General features: G+C 43.0%; 1 protein-coding gene across 3 annotated transcripts in view; it reads left to right on the top strand.

Annotated features, from left to right (window-relative positions):
• The first annotated feature begins 5,924 nt into the window (after positions 1-5,924).
• Positions 5,925-24,770, top strand: part of RIGI (RNA sensor RIG-I) — a 28,938-nt gene continuing 10,092 nt past the window's right edge. Inside the window, exons 1-15 of one of the 3 annotated variants that reach the window (XM_049795880.1) lie at positions 5,925-6,095; positions 6,240-6,371; positions 9,252-9,430; positions 10,762-10,912; positions 12,648-12,773; positions 13,583-13,693; positions 15,252-15,405; positions 16,313-16,568; positions 17,216-17,378; positions 17,796-17,897; positions 19,995-20,152; positions 20,470-20,605; positions 21,505-21,653; positions 22,948-23,038; positions 23,765-23,935. In XM_049795880.1, the coding sequence (XP_049651837.1) occupies positions 5,990-6,095; positions 6,240-6,371; positions 9,252-9,430; positions 10,762-10,912; positions 12,648-12,773; positions 13,583-13,693; positions 15,252-15,405; positions 16,313-16,568; positions 17,216-17,378; positions 17,796-17,897; positions 19,995-20,152; positions 20,470-20,605; positions 21,505-21,653; positions 22,948-23,038; positions 23,765-23,935 (2,185 nt within the window). In that variant the 5' untranslated portion in view covers positions 5,925-5,989. Of the gene's footprint in view, positions 6,096-6,239; positions 6,372-9,251; positions 9,431-10,761; positions 10,913-11,998; positions 12,164-12,647; positions 12,774-13,579; positions 13,694-15,251; positions 15,406-16,312; positions 16,569-17,215; positions 17,379-17,795; positions 17,898-19,994; positions 20,153-20,469; positions 20,606-21,504; positions 21,654-22,947; positions 23,039-23,764; positions 23,936-24,770 lie in introns of those variants that run through there. The other 2 variants (XM_049795879.1, XM_049795881.1) reach the window with 2 other exon arrangements.

Genomic DNA, 24,770 nt, shown 5'->3' with positions numbered 1-24,770 from the left:
TCCCCTTTGTGTATTGCATGGTTGCATATTGGAGTATTTTTGTCATCATCTTCATTACTGATCAACAGAGATTTTAAGTACTAGTTCAAGGCAGTTTCATTTAAAAAAATCTGAACAGTTCACATATTAAAATCCAGTTGTCTTTAAACGATTCAGGCAGCTCAGGATTAATTTTCAGGCTAGTTTTCAGAGACTCCTGTCAACATATTCCTCAGTTTTATTCAAACATGTTTGTTCACTAAATTGAACTAAGTTAACGTAGTTCACACCAGTTCCTTAAATACTCACTTTCATTCAGTTTTAATAATAAGCTAACTCCCCCCCCCCCCCCAAGTATTTCTTTAAACATTTTCACTCTAGATAAACACACTGAAAACCTGAGTTTCCATTTGTCAGTGGTGTGCTGTCTTTTAAAAATCTACAGGAATAATCTGGGGGGCTGAGAAGGGGAGACACACTTAACCTCAAGGCTGAGGAGTGAAGATTTGGAAAAGACATTAGGAAGGCTGGCTGCCATGATTTGGGTGTATATTACAAGAGATTTCACAAAGCTGTGAAGATGTATTTTCTGAATATCAGGATCCAGAGTCTGTTTAGCTTGTCAAATTTGAAATGTCAGAATGACATTTCAAACTTTTTAATTTAGAAGATGGCATTTTATTTCTCATTTCTGCTGTGGGCTCCTAGTATGGCCTCTCTATTAAGATTTTTAGCTTTTTCAAATGTATAAAATTATCCAAGTCATATTTCCAAATAAGGAATTCTTTCATGCCACTTTAAGTATTTTTTACTCAGAAAATACATCCATTCCTTTCTATATACCATTTCTGAGGAGAGCTGTTTCCTTCATTATTCAAAACCAATTGATTTGGAAATCAATAAATCAAGATGGACTTTTCTTCTGTTTTGAACAGTGTGGGAAAGACTTGCAAAACTTACTTAACCCCTTCTGTTAAGTAAGACTGTGTCTTGGGTTGCAAGTTTCCTTGTATACAACTACAAACTTGTCATATTTTTTCTACAAAGGGAAAACGTTACCAAAATTTCTTTCTGATTGAGTATTTAATTCTTATTCCTATCTTTTATTAAGGTTTGTGTTGGCCATAACTGCAATGTATTAGTGAGTTTCATCAGGGGTTTGCTGCTGTCTAAGGTCTACTTGGGGAAAAAACCCCCACCTGTTCTGATTTCAAGCTTGATTCTGACCTCAATTCCAATGAGAAAAAGCAAGGTACTAAAAACCTATGGGGCAGGCCCTCACCTCTGATCAGTCAATGGAACTTTACCAAGGGTATCTGGAGGAAGAAGGATGTCAAGAAAGGGTTAACTATGAATGTGGCTGCTTCAGACAAGTCCTGAAAATGGCTATTGGAGTTCTTTCTGAGCAGGAATATTCAGTACCTGACACCTAGGCGATATGCATTAGATATTCAGCAGAAATCTCAATTTCTGAAAAGCAGCCATGGTAGTGGGTTTGATTAGAAGTCGTACTTTGAGGTCTGCTTTAGGCTTTTTTCTTGCCTTTTAAAAAACGTTAGCCAGTACAATATTTTAAAGCATTTCTCTTTACAGACCTTGTACCAGGGGGTAGTCAGACCTTGGAAGTACCTACAGAAAGTGAGCGCCATCTCCTGGCCATTCCCGTTCACCGCAACTAGGTGTGCTGGTCTGTAAGGACTATTTTACCTGGAGAGCGGGAGGTGTTTCTTCTCCACTGATACTCGAAATTTTTCTTCCATGATTAAGTTACAGAGTTCCCGGTTGCCGCTGGTTGTCTTACATACGAAAACATGTGTCAAGGAGCGTAATTAGCAGCAAACAATGTTCATGCAAAGGATTTACGTCTGCTGCCTTTTCCTTTTCCTCCATAATATACCTACCATTGAACTCAGGCTCTTGGGTGAGATCCCTGTAACTAGTGAGAATGCCTCTTAGGTAGGGTGCTTCGATATGTGCCATGCAAATACTTTGCTTTGGGCATGTTAAGTCATCCTCTTTGGTGGAAGCATTTGTGTGAACTAAGTCATGTGCTCATAACCTGTTACAAGACTGGAGACACAAAGCTATGTCCTCCCTAGGGCTGTTAAGCATTCAGCAAACACTGCACTTCCAAGGTGCTTTTGTTGCTCCAAGTACAGGAAAAAGTGTGGATGCATATGTGTGAGTATTTAAAAAAACTTCCATAAACACCAGTGCTTATTTTGCTTGGTTTTAACAGTTGGCCAGTTAGTGTCTCCATCAAGTGTTAGGAATTTTGCAAGTGCTCAGAGGACTCAGTCAAGCAAGAGGAAAGCGTTAATGGGTTACGAAAAAGGTTATATTTAACAGTACTTGTTAAACTGCATTTTAAAAATAATTTATTTTTACTGAAGTATGGAGCAATTTATTTGCAGTGGAAGGCTTGAGTGTTCTTTAGGGATGAGGGGTGATATTTTGGTGAAAACTTTCTAACACAATTCAGTAGATGTTTTTACTTAATTTTCTGATGTTCTAGGAACCACCAGAATTCAGAAATGTAGTTAAACATGTGCTCAGTGGGCACTTGTGGCTGGGCTAAGGACCATTGTGTACATATACACAAACACTCTGTAGGTCCCTAGAGTAACTGGCCTTACATGCTCAGTCTACCCAGTAAAAGGCCTTTCACCTGATATTCCCTTTCCCCTGCTTTCCTCCCCTGAAATAAACAACCTGCCTTATTCATGTTTTCCTCATTTGCCCCGACCTGCTCACTCAGCACCCTTATTTGCTGATTCTGCACCCATGTTCAGCAACACCAGTAAATCAGCATTTTCCCCTTGTTCAACATCTTCTGTCATTTGTCACCTTCAGGCTCCCTGACAGAATCCTTCCACGCCTTTTCTCTGGTAGTTTCTCCCATTGCTGCCTTACTACTCCAGGGGCAAGTCAGGGTTGGCCAAACACCTGTTTGCCACGCCTGGTAGTTTCTTTCCTTGTGCTCCCATCAGTTTAACTTTGGGCTAAGGCTGGCCATCGGCCTCAAGACCACCTGTGGTCTTCACTCTCTGCCATATGGACAATTGCTTGGCAATCTCCAGGTGGTTATCCTGGGAAAAATCTACAGCTGGCAACCTGCAAAAATTTTGGCCTGCAAAATTTAAAGCTGAGGACCACAGCCACAGGCTCTGCTTTGAAAATGGCAGTGAAATGTGAGTAATGAACCACAGTAGCAGCATTCCCTCCTTCAGCTGCTGGACTGCACTCTAAAGCAGGATTTGTCGGGTCGCCTGGGGATCCTTCCAAGCACCACAAGAGTTTCAGTGGGAAAAACTAACACTTCTCCTACAGCCTGGCCTAGAAAGATCTCCAAGAAACTGCTCAGCACCATGATTTGCTGCAGCATGAACAGGTTAAGGCATTCCCACCGCTGTGGCTTGTTCTCACGTGACATAATGCTGTACCCTCCCAGCCACCGCAACCCACCGCTTGCGCTGCAGCACCCAGACACTGAGCGCAAGAGCAGTATAAAACAGCCACCGTGGACATCAGGGTTGAGAGGTTCAACAGGCCACAGCCTGGCTTGCTGCACCACCACCATGCAAACGTAAAGGCAGGCACAAGCCTGGGAGAGCCGCCTGCTTTCACCAGGTGCATTTCCAGGGAGGTGGGACTGGTCCCCACTCTCTGCTGGACCCAGTCTGGAGCCACCCTGCTCAGTAAGTGCCATCCCACCTCCTGTATGCAGCTGCTTTTTCCCTGTGCCAGCTTTAAAAGCAGTGTGTCAATCTGCAAGGCTGAAGAAGTGACAGGCAAGGATTTTGTTTCCCTCTTGCTCTCAAAGCACAGGACTGGGTTTCTGCATGGCAGGGTGTCTCCTACGCAGTTGCAACACTGATTTTTGAGTCCCTGAACACCCTCTCTCTGTGACAGGCAGAGCTTGAGTACTGAAATCACTCATCACTGATAGAGTGAAAGCTCTAATAGGGACTTCTGAAGTCAGCTGCTGAGCAGGAAATGCTCTCTGCTATGTCTGCTACTGGCCCATCTCTGCAGGGTGAGCTGGGTGACTAGCCTGAGGGAAATTAAGCCCTAAGGGATCTTCTTACTGCAGCAGACTGAATAAACAAAACCAAAAGTGATCCCTAAGAAGTCAAAGCAGGCTGTTTGCCACATCATTAGGCTGCAATTCACTTACTTTATAGAGGTGAACAGGAAGAGTTAGTGTCCTTCCTTCCCACACCAAATAAGGAGCTGGAAGGTATATGGTCAAACCAGAATTCCAGGCTCATTACCAAACCAATTCTGTAACTGTGTGTGTGATTTTTTTATTTTGAGTTATTGATGTGCTCTTGAAGTGTGGATGTGGCACTTGGGGGTATGCACAGAGCTAAGGTGCAGAGTGGCCTGGATCTCTGCCTGGAAATACTGGCTTTCCCTTTACTGGAGGGAGAAGAATAATTTTGGGGGTTTTGGAGAGGAAGGTTTGAGTTCTCAGTTCTAGGAAATCTGGGGTCCCCTGTGAGGACAAAAAAAGCATGTTCAAGGGGAAAATTTAACCTACCCATTTGCTCATTTTAATATTAAACTCACTGGCTGTTATTTCTGTTCTTCTGTAATTGAGGGCTGATGTGCCTTTCTGTGGAAGCTGAGCTCAGGTACAGAGAGGTGTGAGGAGCTCCTGCTTTGTTCACAGCACGGGAGGACGTACAAAGAATGGAGAGGTGACTGATGCTGCCACTTAGGCCTTACTCACCTGTCTTTTCTTGCCATAGACACTGTCCTCTCCCAGTTGTTTGACATTTCCGCAGCTAGGGGTGGATAACCTTCAGCTGAGTGTGGCATTTCCCTGCTCCTGCACAGGGTTAATACTGCATAGGGTTAATACTAAAAGTCCAAATGCAAGTCTTTCCTATGCTAGGGTCCTTTGAGAGGACAATGGCCAACGATACTACATCATGGTGGTAGAGGGGATGTTTCAAATGAAATTTCCTAGAATCCCTTTAGAACTGGGTGGAATAGACAAAAGAGAAGACTTGAGGGAACGAAAAGAAATAATATTAAGTACTTGAGAGTAAAGATGGACTTAGAACAGAGTAGAAAATGTGATGCCAGCGGCAGTGCTTCCTTCTGCCTCCCTCCACGCAACTTTCCACTGTAAGCCCAGTGGCCTTGTGCTGCCAATGGCTTTGGGAAGCAGGTATCTTGTATTGGGGCAGTACCTGTTAGTTGTCTCTTTGAATATGAGATTTATGAATCTGTAAACAGCTGGATGCGTCCACTCGATACACTAGTGGTTAGAGGGAGGTTTGCATATGGAGTTGTCATGTTTAGCAGCACTTCAGAACTGTGGGTGCTTTCAGCTCTGCGACCCGCTGGCCCCCTTTGTGAGACTTATCCTTTGATGCTCACTTCGCTGCTACAGGGCAGTCAGGCAGACTTCTCATTTTGACGTTCCCAGGCTATGCTAATGCTAGCAGCTTAGCAAGCACTTGCCCAGAGCATGTGGGGGTCTTGCCTTCCTGTAGAGGATTATTTTTCAGTCTCTAAAAACCAAGGATCCAGCCCATAAAAACCAGTTCAGGGTTTTCTAGGGGCAAAAGGGAAGAGAGGGTAAAGCGATGCCTTTATTCCTGTTACCTCGCTGTGCTTTCGCTCACCCCGACGACCGCAAACGGCCGGTCACAGGCTTTCCAACCGTGCGCGGGCGCATATGCTTGCCTTTTTTCTTTTTTTCTTTCTTTTTTTCATTTTCTTTTGCTAAGGGCAGGCGGCAGCGGAAAGCAGCCGGCTGCCTCCGCCGGCGGCCCGGCCCCTCTTTCGGGGCCGCTTTCGGTTTCCATTCTCCCGCCGGCCTGAAGTTTCTTTTTCCCGTCCTCTCCCTGCCCGGCGTGGGCGGGGAGCATCCTCTCGCTCCCCGCCGGCTCTCCCGGTGCAGGGGCAGGGTGGGGGCTCGGGGGCCCCCGCACGCAGCCGGGGCCGGGGCCGGGGCCGGGGCCGGGGCCGGGGCCGGCGGCGGCGCGAAGACGCCATGACGGCGGAGGAGAAGAGGAGCCTGCAGTGCTACAGGCGGTACATCGAGAAGAGCCTGAACCCCGTCTACATCCTGGGCAACATGACGGACTGGCTGTCCGACGGTGAGCGGCCGGCCGCGGCTCGCTTCCCCCGGCGCTGCCCCGCGCTCCCCGCGGCTGGCGAGCTTTGCTCTCGCCGCTGCAGACACCCCCCCCCCCCCCCACCCCCCCCCCCCTCACTCTTTGCTGGCTTCGGGTTTTTGCTAGAGGTGAAGGAGAGAGTCCGGAAGGAGGAGGAGAAGGGGGTGACGGCGGCCGCCGCGCTGTTCCTCGACGCCATCCTGCAGCTGGAGGCGGAGGGCTGGCTGCGGGGCTTCCTGGACGCCCTGGTTGCAGCAGGTCGGTTCCCACTCGCAAGCGTGGTTTCTCTCCGCGTCTCCCTTTCCCTGCCAGAGCCACCGGCGCCGCCCGCCTTCAGCGGGGCAGGGCCGGCCCAGCGCACCCGGGAGGTGGAGGGTGGCCCCCTTTCCCTCGGGCGCCTGCTGTCGGGCCCTGTCCCCTCAGATGAGAGGCGGTAGGAAAAAGCGGGCCGCCGGCGGCTGGAAGTCAAGCTCTTCCGGGGAAACGTCCATCTGAGAAGCAGCTGGACCCATTTCGATTACGGAGAAAGTCAGTGACGGGTGAAGGGGTGCAGGATAAAGCCGCACTGTCAGGAGACTTGTCTGTCTCAGGGTGTTTAGAGGAGAAACGAGGCGGCCATTGTTCCCGCCAGCTGTAGTTAAAGGAAGCTGAATTCCCTGGAAGAGAAAGCTAAATGGGTTTCAGGGTGTGCACGGGGGCTAACTGGTGGGGTGGGATAACTTCATTCAAGGACAGAGTCTTAAATTAGGAACTGATTTTTAAAATTATTCAGGAGTCTTAAAGGTCCTAAGTTTCAGGAAGTAGGTAACCATTAATAGCTTATAAATTCTGGTTGTTCCTCACTAACTGTGACTGCTTGATGTGTGAAGTCCTAATGCAATTTCCTTCTGAAAATGTGACGGAAGAGATCGTGAAGGTGTAAAACTAACAGGAGTTGCTGGCTTTCCTCTATACCTGTAGGTTCTATTGTAGATTCTTCTTGGTGGTTTATTAGGTGTCTCAAACCCGAAAATCTCATGCCATAAGCTACTTTGGTTTTCATCTACTCACTGTTAACTACAGATAATTACAGTATCTCAGTGAGCAATTATTACAAAATTTCTTATCGCTTGGATCTAGAGCAATTATTACAAAATTTCTTATCACTTGGATCTAGCCCACCCCCCCCTTAAAGCAAATACTAGGTCCAGAGCAACTTTTTACCTGCCTGTAATAGTCCTAACTTATGAAATACAAACATACCTTCTTTGAACACATTGATAGCGTTCAGTTTAGTGTATCTTCAGCAGAAAACTGAAAAAGTTAACCTGCTGACTTCAAGCCCTATCCCAAGTACTTACTAATTGGGCCCGAGAGTAGCATTTAGCATTACTCTCTCGTATTTGGCAGATGCAGAGGTGATAATTAGCTTAAAGACTCTGTGGTAAGTATCCACACCATTCTCCTGCTTCTCCAAAAGAAAATAAAAAGTTAGGCAAATTCCTTCTGTTTGCCCACAGTTCATCTGGGACGCTGACCTGCTTGCTTCCACCTCTGGAGCCCACCCAGCAAATCACATAAATCCTCTAAATCCGATTCCCTGCCACTGTCTGTTCCAGGACAGTATTTTCAGCTGTTTGCTGACTAGGCTGCAGGTGTCTGCATTGCTAAGGAGGGTTGTCGTGTCCCAAGGCTGGAGTGTCTCAGGTTCATAGATTTCCTTTGTCAGAAGAGGGTGAAACGACACCAGGGGAGTTCAAACAACAATCAACATTTATTCAACCAAGCTAACCTTGCCCAAGTACAAGTGAACTTATCGATATGAACCTTGCATCATGTCATTAAGCTGCCGTTTGAAAAGGGAAGGTGTAGAAAAAGAAACGAAAAAAGGAACATGAAACTGTGTCAGTGAACTGTACAACGCATGCTAACCATATGCAAGCCTTACTTAATTGGGGATCAATTCAAAGAAGAAAATACGGAGATCTCTTCTGTTGAGTCACGAGGTTCAGAGTGGACCCCCTTGCTTTCTAGACTCCTTTTCAGAGAGGAGTCCAGGGGTGGCTGGATCCACTCCTTGTCCCAGACTTGGTCAACGGTTTATGTTTAAAAGGATGAGGTGTAGGGACTGTGGAAAAGAGAGAGAGAAAGAGAGAGAGAGAGAGGAAGAAACCGAGAAGAAAAGGATTTTATCAGTCCTGGGTCCAGTGTTGGTCCAGCCAGTCTAGAGATCCAGCTCCGGAGGACGCTTGCTGAGAACTCGTCCTCCCTTCTTTTGTAGCCAAAGGGTCTGCCCCTGCAGTTGGGGGCTTGCCGCCAGTGAGCAAGCGCAGTGTGAACTCAGGAGTGTTCCAGAAGTGAGTCGGTGGTCTCGACATGCGCAGTTCACATTCCTGGGATTCTCTGGAAATGGGTTGGTGGGTTTGGGGGGACATCATGTAGTTGCTTCTCTCTCCCACAGGCATGACCTTTATCTGGCCTTTCCTCCAGGTGTGTACATTGTGCTTCTTCTCATGGTTGCTTAAGATAAGGAATTGTGCCTTTGGAGAAGCGCGGTCCCACCTTCCGTGGGGCCTTCTCCTCCAACCACATTTTCCTGTTCACACAACTCCAGCACTTCTACAGAGGCTGTCTTCTCCACCAAAGTTCTTCAACAAATGTTTGAGACATTGGCTATAATTTGTCAGACTGTGACAAGGGTGTAGCCAAGGACAGGACTAAAAAGGCTAGTAAATAAAAGAAAAGAGGACCAAAGGTGTTTGTCATTCTGAGTAGTGTTCTGTACTCTGGGAGATCCTGTGGAAGAGTATCATGGACTTGCAAGGATCTAAGGTTTGTATGGATCAAAGAAAGGGGTTTGTTACAGTTGCTTGGGTGATGTGAGCTGTGACATCATGTAGCTCTTTTTCCTCTTTGCAAGTGTTACTGCTCTTTTAGCATAGGGTTTTTCATGTTATAGTTACAAGTGCTGTAAAGGAAAACGCTCACTTAATCCATAAAATCCATAAAATTCTTTGTGGTTCACCTGGATTTTTGTCAGTTACAGGCCAAAATAATTTTAATTTCTCCAGTGGGGCTGAGAAGGTGTTTTTTCAGCTTGTTCCTACCTATTCTAGCTAGACATTGAATTCATAGGAACAATTTGTCTTTTTCTGAAAGGGTACACTGGACTGGCAGAAGCAATTGAAAACTGGGACTTCAGCAAACTGGAAAAACTAGAGTTGCACAGACAGCTGTTGAAGCGGATAGAAGCAACAATGCTAGAAGTTGATCCGGTAGCACTCATGCCGTACATAAACATGTGCCTGATAGAAAGGGAGTGTGAGGAGATCCTGCAGGTATGGTTAATGGTAAAATCCTAATTTTTGCCTAGTTTTGCTGTGGAGAAGTGCTGGCTGCCTCACTTGCTGGATGAATTAGTGCCCATACGTCAGGCTGGTGAGTGAGAAGGGTGGCCAGCCACAGTCCCCCAGGGAGGGACTTTACTTTCCTCTGCTTAGAGGAGGCCTTGCTGTGTGGCTGCAGCTCCCCACAGCAGCGCTGTCTACAACAGCTGCACGCCTCGTTCTTCACCCCTCTGGCTTGGTGGATAAGGTGGTGTGCGAAAGGGTTGCAGGCAGGGAAGCAGAATGGGGTGGCTTTGGCATTGACAGTGCTCAGCTCTATGTCTTGGCGAAGTCCAGGCTCCTGTGAAGAGACCGCAGGGGCTCTGGAAGGTGTCATATCACAGTGAAATGGGTGCCTTGCTATGCCTTTGAAATAGACCCCTTTCTGGAGTGTTCACTCTGCATTAATGCTCCTAAAAATACAGATGGAAGTAGGCAAAGCGGCATTTAGATGTTGCCTAAATTGATTCCTTCTTGTCATGGGATTTGATGTAATCATAGTCTATTACCTTAACTGTGGCAGCCAATAGAAACTATGTGTATGGCTCTTCGAGTTTTGTCAGCACCCAGAGGGATGGTCATAGGGTGAAAAGAAACTTCTAGTCTGAAGTCATTAGCTAAATACTGTGTCACATAAGTCAACAACATTTTCATTGCCTTTGGATGTGAAGCTGCTGCACTGTTAGGCGGTTCTAGCTCAGTGTTGTTATCGATGACTGATAACAAGTGATATTACCGATCACTCATCATTTATGACTGGTTAATAATAAGTTATGATGCTGCATGAAGGAGTCTTCTAGGTGTTCTCACTCCTTGTGACTCCAGAGAAAGATTGTTTGCAGGTGTTCTGTTTTTAAAGCGGTATTTCTTTATGGAGGTACATAATATTTGGAAAGCTATTATGTCTGACTAAACATCAGGCCTGCATACTTTTGCATTTTCCTATTCTGGAATGTTTTTTAATCAGTTCAGCCTCAGAGATTTATGGCACATACGACTTATTACAAGGACCTTGCCAGATGAAATTTCACAGAATAATTCAGACCTGGTGAATATTTAAGCAAATAGCCTACCTGTTGATGTAGTCCAGCTAATTTTAGTGTATGCCTAGGCTGGCAGAATTGCACTGGTAGGTAAATGACTGAATTTTACTGGAAACTTTTATTCTGTGAGAAGGAAATGCAATTTTCAACTGAACATCAAACAAAACAAATCAAAATATCAAAGAACAGTGGTTTTGCTCACTCAGAAGCTACAGCAGCTTCTGTTTGTTGTGTGTGCAGGTCAGCGAATACAGAAGCAAAGCAGCTGGGATAACTAAACTCATTGAATGTCTCTGTCGATCGGATAAGGAAAACTGGCCAAAAAGTCTTCAGCTAGCACTAGATAACACAGGATATTACAATGCAAGTGAACTGTGGGATATAAGAGAAGGTAAACTGCGAATTGGTTTTATGATGCTCTTTTCCTATTCTTGTACGAGACAGTAATTATTTTTTTTCAGGAGAGTAAGACTAATTTAAAAGGATACCATCAGACTGCATTGCTCATTGTTGTTTAAAAATAAAACCTTTTTTTTTTTTTTTCTATTTGAAATGTCTCATATATAAAATGAAATACGGGTACTACCCTACAAACCATCAGAAATTATCTTTTGAGTATTTTTGCTCCCATATGGTTATGAATGATGCCTTTTTTTTTTTTGGCAAACAGAATCGGACAGCATACAAGATTCTGAAGGTACAAAGCTAACAAAATATTTATCTTCTTCCCTCCATTCTGCTGTAATTCACCTTTTGCCATCTTTTTGGTTGCTTGAGTTGTGATAGATGCAATGTTTTCTGATAAAACATGATTAGTAATTTGATATTCTAGAAGGTGATATATTTCCATGGTGCACAAGTGACTAAGTTTGTATTTTGTAAAAATGCAGAATTTCCCCTAAGATTTTGCTTTTGTCATTGATTTACCTCTCCCCACTTGAAAAATACCTATATGAGTGCCCTGCAACATGGGAGAATTTAGAGCAGAATACAGTATTTCACTACAAAATAATCGAGACAGACAAGCAATTTTAGATAAACTGGACTGTGGTTCTTTATATCTACATTTGCTTTCTTCCAAACCATAAGTGATTGTTTGAATTGTTTTTAATTAGCAACTGGGACAAGCTACTTCTAAGTGGCTTCTTAAACAACATTTCTTATTTTGAAATGTTTTTTTTGCTGTAGTCAAATGTGTGTAATTTCTTATCTGCAGATTTAATCATTATATATATAAAAAATATATACATTTATAAATAATAATATATAAAATAATATATAAGAATAATACTTATATAGATATTATTTTATGTAGGTGATGGCTATATATATTATTTGGTAAATGGTTATATTTTATAAGTTAAAGATACCACTGTCTTTTGGCACAGCTTCTGCTAACATCCAACTTAATAAAGCCAAAGTCAGCCTACTGAGCAAATGTTGTCCATATTGGAAGCATTTTAACGCTAGCAGTTAAGAAGAGTTGCTAGTGTACGTTAATCACAGATACTGTGTGCTTTCTGGAGCTGGATTATGGTGCAAATGTGTTCTCCCTCCATCTCCAAAAGCAGCGTTTTGTGATCATGTGTTCTGTTTGCAACAAGACTCTTCATGCAAAGCCCAGTGACAGTTCTTTGAGAAGGTAATGCTTATGGGGCCGAAGAAAATTTTGGCAAGCATCTTTGGAACCTCTCTTGATTATCATGTAAGATAAAGGGTGGAGATATTCTTACAATTTCTAGGTTCTTCCAAAAGGTAAGGGGAAAGGGAGAGCAAAGTCTTGAATTTACAAAGCTTCTTAAAACTCCTAAGTATTTTTCATGCTTGTGGTTAATGTCCATGTTAAATCTGTAATCTTGTCACTTAATATAGAGGATATAACTTTCTTCCCAATCTATTATCTCCTTTGATTTTTAAGGGATAGGTAAATGTGCATTGTGTACGTGGGTCTTCTAAACCCAAGACTGTCAGTGCTATCCATCTTACTTGAAAGGGAGCCTGGATGCAGTGTCATTTTATGTCGTCTTTCCATGCTAGCTATGAACTCCTCCACCTTGTCATCGCAGCAAATACAACATTTTAAAATCAAAAGGATCATTAGCATGCCTTTTTTTGTAATTGTTCAGATAATGGCAAAGATGTGGATGGTGAAATGACAGATGCCTGTGAGAACAGCTTTGAAACCGTGGTGACGTTTTCTGAAGAAGCAGAATGTGATAATAATCTCAGTGAAAATCTCTGTTCAGCTTCAGGTAAGACTTAGCAACTTAAAACAGTTTGTGGCTGGAATTCTCTGTTTCTTTAGACTCCTGAAGGATGCAGATGCGGTGTGCCACAAAGGAACTAGTTCAAATCTCTGACTTGATTTAGCTGTCTTCTGTTTTAAGGATCTCATGCTGGGCATCATGTATGTTGGGCGTTGCCACCTCATTTACCACATTTCTCGTGCAAAGTTGTTCTGCCAGCACATTATCAACAAGGTCTCCAAACACCAGACTGTTGTAGATACATCTCTTTTCTGATACAACTAATTCACACGTGACCTGATATTAGCCAGTTTAGAGAGCTGAATGTGGCTGCAAAGGATCTGTGCAGTGGCTGTCATGTGTCCTATAGCAAATTTTGCTCCACAAGTGGTTTCTAGTTCCTGTTCCATAAGTGCAAACCCTCTGACAAGACCACAATTTAAGAGAGTATTAACTTCAAAAGTCTGTAGAGCAGAAGGCTAAAAGGAATACTGTGCATATATTTGGGGGAGGATAAGCCCTTTTGTTTTATTTCTGAGTTGAAAAAAGACCAGTTGAGCTGACACTTGTCAGCCAAGACTTTGAAATTAGTTCATTTTAGGAAACACAGTCAAGTGGTAACAAAAGTATGCCATCAAACCCACACAAAAATCTTGTCTGGTGCGTATGTCCTGTTAAAAGGCTTGTCTGTCAGAGAATGCTCCATGTAGACTGCAAGGACTCTATCCTTTTAAATAGCAACTGTGTGGGGCACAATATATTTTATGCATTTCTGTTGCAATACTTGTCAAAAAAACATGGTTCTCTCCTAGAAGGGATCTATCAGTCTTCACGTGTTTATGAACCAAAGAAGGCTCGGAGCTACCAGACTGAACTTGCGCAGCCTGCTATCAATGGGAAAAACACATTGATATGTGCCCCTACAGGTAAGAAAACATGTCTCTTAGAAAAATTCTGTTGGTGGAGAGGGCTATGAAGGATAGGGAAGGGTAATGGTTCAGTCAACCTTTTCCAGCTGTTTATTTAAAAGCAGTCTTCCTTGCAGGACTAGATCCAGATCTAACCTGAAATTAATGACTAAGGGCAGCACAGAGACTGAGCAAGACAGATGTGTCTCTTTGCACTTCAGTGCTTGTATTCAGATTTCTGTGTTCGGACCTCTGCTTTCTCATTCTCTGGTGCAGATTTCTGAGTTAAAATCACTCACTGGTCTTTGCAGATCTTTAAGAAATTTGGACTGCAAGTTGAAGGAAAAATAGGTTGAGTTGCCCTGAGACTCCCCTGTCTTCTGTACTACAATGCCTACAACATCAAAACAGCACAGGGAATTTTTGCAGTAGCTCAGGACTGTAAGAAGATGGAAGTTCAGCAGCAAAAGAGAGATCGATCAGCTCTTTCTCTCCACCTGTGTTTTCCATGTTGCTAGCCTGATTCTCCCCTAGGCCTTAGAGAAGCAGGTGGGTGTTGTGGTTTAACTCCAGCCAGCAACTAAGTACCACGCAGCCGCTCACTCACTTCCCGCATCCAGTGGGATGGGGGAGGAAATCGGGAAAAAAGGTAAAACTTCTGGGTTGAGATAAGAACGGTTTAATAGAGCAGAAAAGAAGAAACTATAATGATAATGATAACACTAATAAAATGACAACAGTAGTAATAAAAGGATTGGAATGTACAAATGATGCACAGGGCAATTGCTCACCACCCACCGACTGACACCCCACCAGTCCCCGAGCAGCGATTCCCTGCCCCCCCACCACTTCCCAGTTCCTAAACTAGATGGGACGTCCCATGGTATGGAATACACCGTTGGCCAGTTTGGGTCAGGTGCCTTGGTTGTGTCCTGTGCCAACTTCTTGTGCCCTGGCTGGCCATGAGAAGCTGAAAAATCCTTGACTATAGTCTAAACAATACTGAGCAACAACTGAAAACATCAGTGTTATCAACATTCTTCACATGCTGAACTCAAAACACAGCACCGTACCAGCTACTAGGAAGACAGTTAGCTCTATCCCAGCTGAAACCAGGACAGTGGGGTAGCAGAAGCAGGGACACAGAAGAGCTCTGGGTGGCCTGCACAGTGAACCTGAATGCTGAAGGAAAAGAAATGTGAGGAGAAAGGCTGCATGGGGAAGGATGGAAGCTGGAAGTGCCCAGTGTCTGTACCATAGTCTGATGTGGGATCACACACTAAGAGCAGAAATAGACTCAGTGATTTCAAAGACCTCAAATAAAACTGCAAATGGATTTTCCTTCCCATTGACTGCTACATGGTCTTTACAGACTGAGACTGCAAGGGCGAAAGGGATGATTACTCACCAGAGTAAGCAGCAATTGTGTGTTCAAATCTGTCCCCAGAGAGTCTGGAAGTGTAACAGCCCCCATGTCAGCTCCCCATTGTTACAGGGCATCCAGATGAGACAGGCATCTGCTTGCAAATACACCCTTTCATGCTAGTACTTTACCTTTCATGTTCTTCATTTAAAGGATCTGGAAAAACCTTTGTGGCAATTCTGATTTGTGAACACCATTTCCAAAACATGCCCTCAGGACAAAAGGCGAAAGTTGTCTTTCTTGCAACCAAAGTGCCAGTGTACGAACAACAGAAAACTGTATTCAAGCAGCATTTTGAAAGAAGTGGGTAAGTGTAATTCTACCTGGTGGCTTCCTCTGCAGAAAATAAACTGCTCTCTAGGTCAGCTGTGGCTAGGGAAAAATGTAATAGGTTTACTGGTGACGTGAGTGTTTGGCGTTAACATGAGGATAATGCCTAATGGTAAGAATGGCAAGTTACTGTGGTAGACTTTGTTTGGAGAGTCTGAAGTCTGCTTTTGGAGAGTTTAAGCACCGGTTGTGCAGCATCTATGGAAATGGCCAAAGTATACCTGTGCTTGCCTCTGGAAAAGGGTGAAGTGTGCTCTCTCTTGAGACTCCTTTCAGTCCTGCTTCCAAAGATGAGGCAGTTCCAGGCAGCAGTAGTGAGATTCCACTTGCCATTCTCAAATGGCAGTCTCTCTCTCTTTTCCAAATGGAAGGACCCAAACTTCTTTGGTTTTTCAACCTCTAGTCAGAAAATGACAGCCCATCTCTCAGATGGGACTGAAAATTGTGTAGGGGTGTATTGACAAGCTATAGCTTCTGATTTTGAAGGAACTGATTACTGAACATTCACATATGAATCCTTATAGCTATGCGAAAATGAGGCTGCTGGACAGATATCAGTCCCGTGCTGGTAGACGTATACAGAAAAGGGATGGAGGACAGGATCTCCAAATACAGCTTACATGTGAACTGACAGATGCAGCTTAAATGTACAAATTAATCACCCCTCAAATCTAATATAATCTAGTTAATGGGAGTTGAAAATCCAGTTGTTTACCTTCAGCAGTTTTTTCTCAGCTTCTGTCGGTCAAACTGCCAGCTCCAACAATTTGACATTTTGAACTTAGTCACTATCCTTCAGGCTTGCTGAAAACTCCATTCTTCTAGCTTTGCTTGCCCTGCAAGACATCCTTTTTCATACCCTATCTTTTGCCTCTTCTTTCTAGATATTCTGTTCAAGGAATTAGTGGTGAAACAGTTGCAAATGTCTCCGTAGAAAAGGTTATACAGGACAGTGACATCATTGTGCTAACACCCCAGATTCTTGTGAATAGCATTGAGGAAGGGATCCTTGGCTCCCTCTCCATCTTCACTCTGATGATATTTGATGAGTGCCACAACACTACGGGCAATCACCCTTACAATGTGTTAATGAGTAGATACCTGGAACAAAAATTTGACTCTGCAAGCCAGCTGCCTCAGGTAAGGCCCAGTCTGCCAGTGGTGGAAGCATTAAAGAGAAGTATTTTGCAGTGCAGTCAGCAAAGCCTGAAGTCTTGCCTTTTGTGTTAATGCAATTCAAACTCCCATTTAACAATGGCTGCAAACTGAAATGGTAGCATCTGGAATACTTTTTCCCTTTTCTCGGACACCTCCAGGCTGTTTTCCTGTGTTACGTGCTCCCTGCAGCTGCCAAGAAGGACTGATGAAGCATGACAGAGACTGGAGTACTTGAGAGCAAACAGGATTGCTGGGCTGGGAAGAAAGCATGTGCCCCAGAACTTACATCATCTCCTTGTCACCTCTCTGTTGCTGTCTTCTGCAACAATAAAATGGATTTGCTGTTTCTGTGTATGATGAGCACTGACAAATACAGCTGGTTATGGATTTAAGTGGGTGGATAATTTATTATCAGTTTGAATACTCTAAGCTTGAGTGCCTTGGAGAGGGCATGAGTGGGGACAAGGTTTGGCTCTGAAGATTTAGTCCTTGCACTTATGTCTACTTCAGTTGCCTGTTTTGTTTCTTGTTTTTGAAAACACTAACAACTTGGCAATGGGTAACAGCGTCTCCTGGGGATTTTTGTTTGTGACAAAGGAGCAACCACTGCTATTCATGTGTATGCTCAGATTGTAGGTTTAACTGCTTCTGTTGGAGTTGGTAATGCCAAGACCACCAAGGAAACAATAGAGCACATCTGTACCCTCTGCTCCTACCTTGACATACAGGCCATATCCACTGTCAGAGAGAACAAACAGGATCTGCAGAGATTTGCAAACAAGCCAGAAACACGTAAGCACACTTCCTTTTTATTTTCCTGTGAGATGCGAAGCACTGTAATTAAGGAAGCTATACAGTTCCCCTTCGGTCAGGTGAAATTAAAAGCTTAAAACTAAGCTGGAGCTTTGCTTCCTGCTAGCTTGAAAGGAGTTTAAGCATGCACTTCATTGTTGCCCCACAGTAAGGCAGTGCCCATTTGGGCAAATTTTCTCTTTGCTGAGATACACAATCTCTGATTTTTATTCAGATCTGCCAGTGAAGATTGAGCACTGTTTCTTTCTGTGCAGCTATAAATCTCATTAATGATAAACATCATTATGATTGCATAAAGCACCATACGTAGCATTCTTCTGGACAAGAATTTGTTCTGTGCTGCCCAGGCAAATGTTTTACTTACTCAGGCCGCTGACTTCCATTTCTTGCCTCTAGATGTCAGATGGGTTAAAATGCGAGTTCAGAATCACTTTGCAGACATTATCTCAGGTCTGATGTCTGAGACAGAGGCGTTGATGAGGAGGATTTACTCAGTGGGTAAGATACTGTAATATGCCTGTAACTGGGATTCAGTCTTTGATTACATCAATGTGAATCCTTGTGGCTGCTAGAACAGTCACTCTTTTTCCACTTCCTTTCTCCTTCCTTTTTACTTGCCTTTAACTAAATTTTCCTAAATAAGAAATTACAGGTAGAAGAGTCAACTATTTTCCTGTTATACATGATTAGTTTGATAATTATAAATATTTTTGCATGGATTTCAGCCTGTGTTTTATTCAGCTAAGGATGATGTGGTTTTGACACTGTCAAATAATTTTGAATGTTTAAAGAATCTGAAAGAAAACTACCAAAGGGCTTGCTTTCAAAATGGAGTGAGCTGGATTTCGTTGATGAGAGATACCTGTATATTCTTATTTGGAGAAATGATGATACCTAAATCTGCCTCTGCTAAGGAAAACAAGAAGGGTCTCAGTTATGGTGTTACTTTGGTTGTTTTAATTTCTTCCTTTCAGCGACAGTTTACTTTCACTCTTTCTGCTCTGACATTTCTTCTCATACTTTCTCTGGCCTCTCTGAGTTGTGCTCAGAGTTATTTCTAGGGGTACCCTGACCACCTTTTCTGGTCAGCATTTTGTCCTCTTTTTAACTCTGGGTACCCCTATTTCCACTGTTTACCAGGTGTCCATTATTTGTTACTGAAAAGCATTTAAGGTAATTTTACAGAGGAGCATCTGTGGAATATGAACACTGCCAGAGAAAGGATGTGGCTGCCTGAGAAAGGAAACACTTGTCTGTAGGGTTCCAGCCTCAGGAGCTGCAGTGGTGTGAAGGTTTGCAGAAAGGAAGATGCATGGCTGTGAGAAAAGAAAGGGGCTCACTGTCATGAGACCTAATTCTGCAGCCCTGCAAAAATCAATTGATCTTTTCCACTTTTGCAGAATTCCTAAGAGGTGCCCAGTAAGTGGCTGTTATCAACAAATTTGAGAGCTACAGGGGGTACAAAGCAGAGACCGATGGATGGCTATGCTCAGGATCAGCCTTGGTCTATCCAGCTCTGAATTAAAGGAGCAGGCTTTTGCAAACTGTGCCTTAAGTGCCTTAAGCCTGTTTACCTCATTTCTGTGCTTTCTAGATTTACAACCACACTGCACTTCCCAGATATTGGAGAGTGAACTATATTCTGGGGCAGGAAGGGAGAATTAAAAAAACCCCACCAAAACAAAAAAAACCTATCCAACAAAAAAAACCCAACCCCAAACCCAAGAAACCCCAACAAAGAATAAATACAGTGCGATTTTCAAACTGCAGGCTAAATTAAGCAAACACTTCTGAAGTTTATTTCTGCATCACAGTTCCTCTTGCATGAATGCCGTTGGCTTCCCTTCTGTGGACCCTCTGATTACTGAAGTTTGTGAAGCACTCAGACAGAGTATGTATATGACAAACAGGTACTGACTAGTTCTGCCTCAAGAACAGGCCCTTGGATAATTCACCTTTAAGTACCATGGGCCATTTAGCAAATGAATACTTACCTGTTGAGTAGCTGGTAACTCAAGGAGCAATGCACATGCAGTTTCTTGAATACTGTAGGTTTCTTATAGGACAAGTGAGCTCTATTTTATTCCTAAAGACTCTGCAGATGTGTGTATGTACACAGATCCTCAGCTGAATTGTACTAGGATAATTTTAGCCTAACATGTATACACTGAAACACAGGGATTGAAGAAGACAGAGCCAGACTCTTCTCAGATGGTTCCCAGAGGCAGGACAAGAGGCAGTGGGCACAAACAGAAATACTCAAACAACAGGAAGAACTTCTTTGCTGTCAGGGTGGTCAAACACTGGAACAGGTTGCCCAGAGAAGTTGTGGAGTCTCTCCTTGGAAGTACTCAGAATCCATTTGGACATGATCCTGAGCGACTGGCTCTAGGTGACCCTGCTTTGAGCAGAGGGTTGGACTAAAGACCTCCACAGGTGCCTTCCAGCCTCTGATTCTGTGATTGTATCATACAGTGTTCTTCTGTATAGGTTTTTTAGACCTAACATTCATAGAAAAGTGTTATCTTCTAGCTAACTGTTCTGGTTATTTGTTAGTCAAGATTTACAAATGTTTGTTTCCTCCTTCTTTACTAGACACTATCTCCCAAATCAACAAGAATGATTTTGGAACACAGAAATATGAACACTGGATAATTGCCACTCAGAAGAAATGCAGGCTGTTGCAACTGGAAGATAAGGAGAAGGAGAGCAGCATTTGTAGACACCTTTTCATTTGCACTGAACACCTGCGGGTAAGTGTATATCCTCTTTCCTTCCATATAGAGGTGGAGCCATCCTGTTTCTTCTGATACAGGTATGTTCACCTAGGAGCAGGTTTGGAACCAAATAATTTTATTTGATGCAGGCTAAAGCATAGTGTGTAAGAGTTGTCTTACGATACTCACTAAGAACAGTATAGTGCAGAAGAGACTTTGTAATGCTTGTGTTGACATGCAAATGGAAGAACAATATAAGTTTGTAATACTTAATCTAGTTAAATTAAATTTGCATTCATACCCTATCCCACAGAAAATGAGGCTTAAATGTGTATGTCTCTCTTTCTGAGCAGAAATTCAACGATGCTCTTATCATCAGTGAAGATGCCCGCATTGAAGATGCTTTAGCCTACCTAACTGAATTTTTCACAAATGTCAAAAATGGACCATATACAGAGTTAGAGAAGAAACTGACAGCCAAATTTCAAGGTATTTCACACAGTACCTGTGGCAGTGGCAGGTAAGAAGAGGGCTTATGGTAGGATAATCCAAGTGTTTTCTTCAGAGTAAGTGCAGTTGTTTTTCCAGAAGTTTTGCACTTTTCAGAAGATCTAGTGTCTGTCTGGGTGCAAATGTAGTGTTGGGGTAGGCAGGGGGGAACTTACTTTCTGGGACTGCAAGCTTTTAGTGCAGGAGCTAAGGAAGTAGTAGTAATGGTAGCTAGATGCTATAGTAGGCTCTTGCCTGCTTGACTTGGAGATAAGGCAGTGATGTCCTTAAGAGTGTGCCCCACAAGTAGGGGGATGGTCTACAATCATGGATGCTGGCATCATTAGATAAGGCAACGTACACTGCTTGATGCACTGCCTAGCCTCCTCTTGCCAATGATGCTGGAGGAATCCCAAACTTCTGGGAAGAAGCAGGTGGCTCTGGTACCCTTCTGATTAAAAGTTAGAGGTGGCACTGTTCTCTAACTGCTGATTTAGTAGCAGTGTGCTGTAAAACAGCCTATGATCTGGTGTGTTGCAGTGTTGACCGCAATTTTAAATCACTGGGCTGTCTGCCCTCTGGTGTCAGTTGTTTCCTAAAAAGAAATAGCACTGCTCTTTGCAAGAACTGAGTTTGTTTTGATGCTGTCTTTTGACTCGCAGTATGTCACAGAGGTTCTCCTGTCAGTCTGCTACAAAATGTGAGAGATTCAGAATTCTTTTTTTCTGGGGATTTTGTTGTATTTAACCAATAGCTTTCTTGCTTGCATCTGAAAGAATGGTATAGAAAATAAAAATAGACACTAAAGAGAATGTGAGTGGCTTTGTAGGTTTGAGTGAGAATTCTGGTTTTGGCATTAAAGAAGGTGAATTATTCAAGACACTGCTGTTTTCTTCCAGAGAAAGAACCAGAACTGACTGCCCTTTCAAAAGATGAGTCAAATGAGAATCCTAAGCTGGAAGAGCTTGCTTGCATCCTGGAGGAAGCATACCGCTATAACCCAGAGACTCACACTCTTCTCTTTGCTAAGACGAGAGCCTTAGTAGCTGTAAGGCATTTCTTTTCAAAGCTCTTAAAATGGAAAGTGAGAAAATAAAATCCCTCATCTATTACCCTTCCCATTTTGATCTGAAAATTGAAAAATATGCATGTATTTGATTTTCCTAAGAAAATAATTATCTTTCTATATCTTCCTAAGCACTGATGCTATGAGACAGCATGAGGGGTTGGGTTTTTTTTCCTTTTTCTAAAAACTACAGTACAGGCGTGGTGCCCTTCATCACTTTTTCTTGCTACGTGTCATAGCTGGTCATTAAGCCATCAGATTTTTACTTTAGGTCTGAAGTAATTTTTAACAAGATGTATTACAATGTTTTTGGCTTTAATGTGGCAGTATTATAAACCAGCATCTCTGCTCTATTACAGGCTGCACATCAGGAGGCATTTGTAGGTTTCCCCGAGGATTCCTATAGGCCCAAAGGAGGCCTTTGCCCTAGTGTGTTCTTGATCAATAAAAAGGAAAGACTTTGTCGAGCAGATGATCTCTGGACCCTTCTGATGCACTGGTCTATTTCATACTTGCCTAGGATCAAGAATCTGTGCTGCATGATCTTTTTTCTCCCTTCCAATACATTGTTCCCAGAAAAAAATCATGTCTGAGTTAACTGTGCTGCTAATCATTAGCTTCAGTAGCTCTTAAACCTTTACTGCAGGGTGTCATAGTCTCTGGCTACTGTAAACAGATTTATCAGCTCAGAGTCCCAATCCCCATTTTATCCTTGGGTATAGACATGCTGGATGAAATGCAAACCAGAAAAATATTAAAGGCAGGCTAAAGTCTGAACTAACAACACTAAGCATTTGCTGGCAACTTTCCATTATAGAGGTAAAAGCCTACTGTAGCTTGGATGAATTTTGTTCTTATGTAACAGCAGTTTGAAGGTGCTACATTCACTGTGCAGTGAGAAAGTGCAGTTTGCAAATAGCAACTCATTTCCTTTGGATCCCAGAGGTGTAGTATTCAATGATCTGCTGGTTTATAAGAGAAAAAGGCATGCTTTTTAGCGGTGAAAGGCTGCTTGCTCTCTAGTCTGTCTTTAAGTTGCAGGGGTGGGAAAAGTGGAAATCACCTGTGGCATGGTTCAATCTGGCATCATGGCTGTGACCCTTGCTTTCTTACCTATTAATAGATGCTCCCTCCTGATGCACAAGTCCCACCTTCTTTTATGCTTTTGCTTCTCAGAAGTATTAATTGTCTAAGCAAGCGTGGGCAGGATCTACGTATCTATCCCAAACTAACATTTCATCTGGACAGGGATCTAACTCCCTGATTTGCTTTCCAGGCTTTGAAAAAGTGGATAGAAGCAAACCCTCTACTTAGCTACATAAAGCCAGGTGTGTTGACGGGTCGTGGAAGAAGAGATCAAAAAACAGGTATGCAGATTTGCACTGAGGAATACCAGTTGCTAGACCTATGGTGGCTACACTGCTGAAATTGTTCTACTCTTCCTGTGTTCATCTTCTGTCCTCTTAAACAGAGGAAGGTCATGAAAGTTTGTACTTTGCTTTCTTCCACATCTAGAAGACCTTTAACCAATCCTAAGGAAATGCTTACTTTTTCTGTCCAGAATCTTTGGTTAAAGCAGCAGTAACACTGTCAGTGACCCTTTGCTGCAGGATTCTTTTGCTAGTTCAGAAGTTTAGAAACTGTTTGCTATTGTGGCTTCTCATGATTACTTCTAGTGGTATTTTCCCTGTTCCTTTTACAGATCCCTCTCTTATTTTGTGTGTGGTTTTAAGGTAGAACAGAAGCTATAGCTGAAATGAATTATGCATGGCTTAAGTTAAGAGTTAGCTTGGGCTTAAAATAACTAAACTGTATAGGTCTCTCTAATAAAGGTCAGCTAGGTGTTGCATCTGAAATCGTATTTCCCAGGATGGCAGTTTGTGTGGCACATTAACAGGAATTCCTGCTCAGTGGGTATAGTATGCAGCCAGCTGGATACACAAACTTAAAGTACTTTTCCAGATCAAGAGGACATGCTCATTTTTAATCACTTAAATAAGAGAAAATGCAGGTATCTTGCTCCAGGAATTCTTAACTCTTCTTAATTTAAGGAAATTAGTGTTTTTTCCTGACACAGTTTCTTGGTACTGTAGGTATGACCCTCCCAATGCAGAAGGGTGTGCTGGATGCATTCAAAACCAACAAAGAGAATAGACTGCTAATTGCTACATCCGTTGCTGATGAAGGCATTGATATTTCTGAGTGCAACCTTGTTGTGCTCTATGAATACTTCGGTAATGTCACCAAAATGATCCAAGTCAGAGGTATGGAATTTCAGAGCTATTACTTTAGAAACCTGTTTTGGCCTAGAAAGGGACATAAAGTGCTACTGAATTACACTTTGGAAATACTATAGTAATATGTGCCTGTCTTGCTGTTATTCCTCTGTGCCCCTGAGTGAAGTCAGATGAATGATGGGACTAGACATGACAAATTTGTTCACAGAACTGAGTCCTTGATGTTGTGTGACTTTTTTTATGCCATGTAAATTAGCCATGCCGCACAAGGTTATTGAACTGTTGGGGACTGATCCCTCAAGTGACTAATTATACATATAAGCAGAAGTATGGCTAGAAGAGCTGTAGTCAGAAATAATGTAAATCATTCTGTGACAATTTACAAAGGACTGCTGTAATGGAGTTTCATGCATTGCCATGGCTTCTGAAGACCTTCCCCTGCCCAGTGGCTTATTGCCAACACAGCTACTCATGGGTACCTGAGACCTTCACATCTGCAGATCTCTAACATTCAAGACAAGAAAAAAGGAAACTCTGTTTCTGTCGTGGCTTGTCTGAAGAAGTCTGTCAAGACTTCGGTCTTGAATCTTGGTGATTTTACAATAATGCCAGTGGAGGGGAATGAAGACCCACTAAATTAAAGACCCACTAAATGAAGAACACTAAATACTGGTTTCTGTTTATGACATTCCTAAATGTCATAAAACTGCCTATGTCTTTCAAGGGTGCATCTGCATTACTTTATCATATCACCCAAGTACATTACTTCATAATTTGATGGTAAGTGATCTTAGTCCTCTGCTTTCAGGGTTTGTGTCCTGTGACTTTCTTATTTTTGTCTTAGAATGAAATAATTGGCCCA

The sequence above is a fragment of the Accipiter gentilis genome, chromosome Z (genome assembly GCF_929443795.1).
Source record: "Accipiter gentilis chromosome Z, bAccGen1.1, whole genome shotgun sequence".
Lineage (NCBI taxonomy): Eukaryota > Metazoa > Chordata > Aves > Accipitriformes > Accipitridae > Astur > Astur gentilis.
The sequence above is the reverse complement of the archived record's forward strand: the minus strand, read 5'-3'. Positions and strand labels throughout refer to the sequence as shown.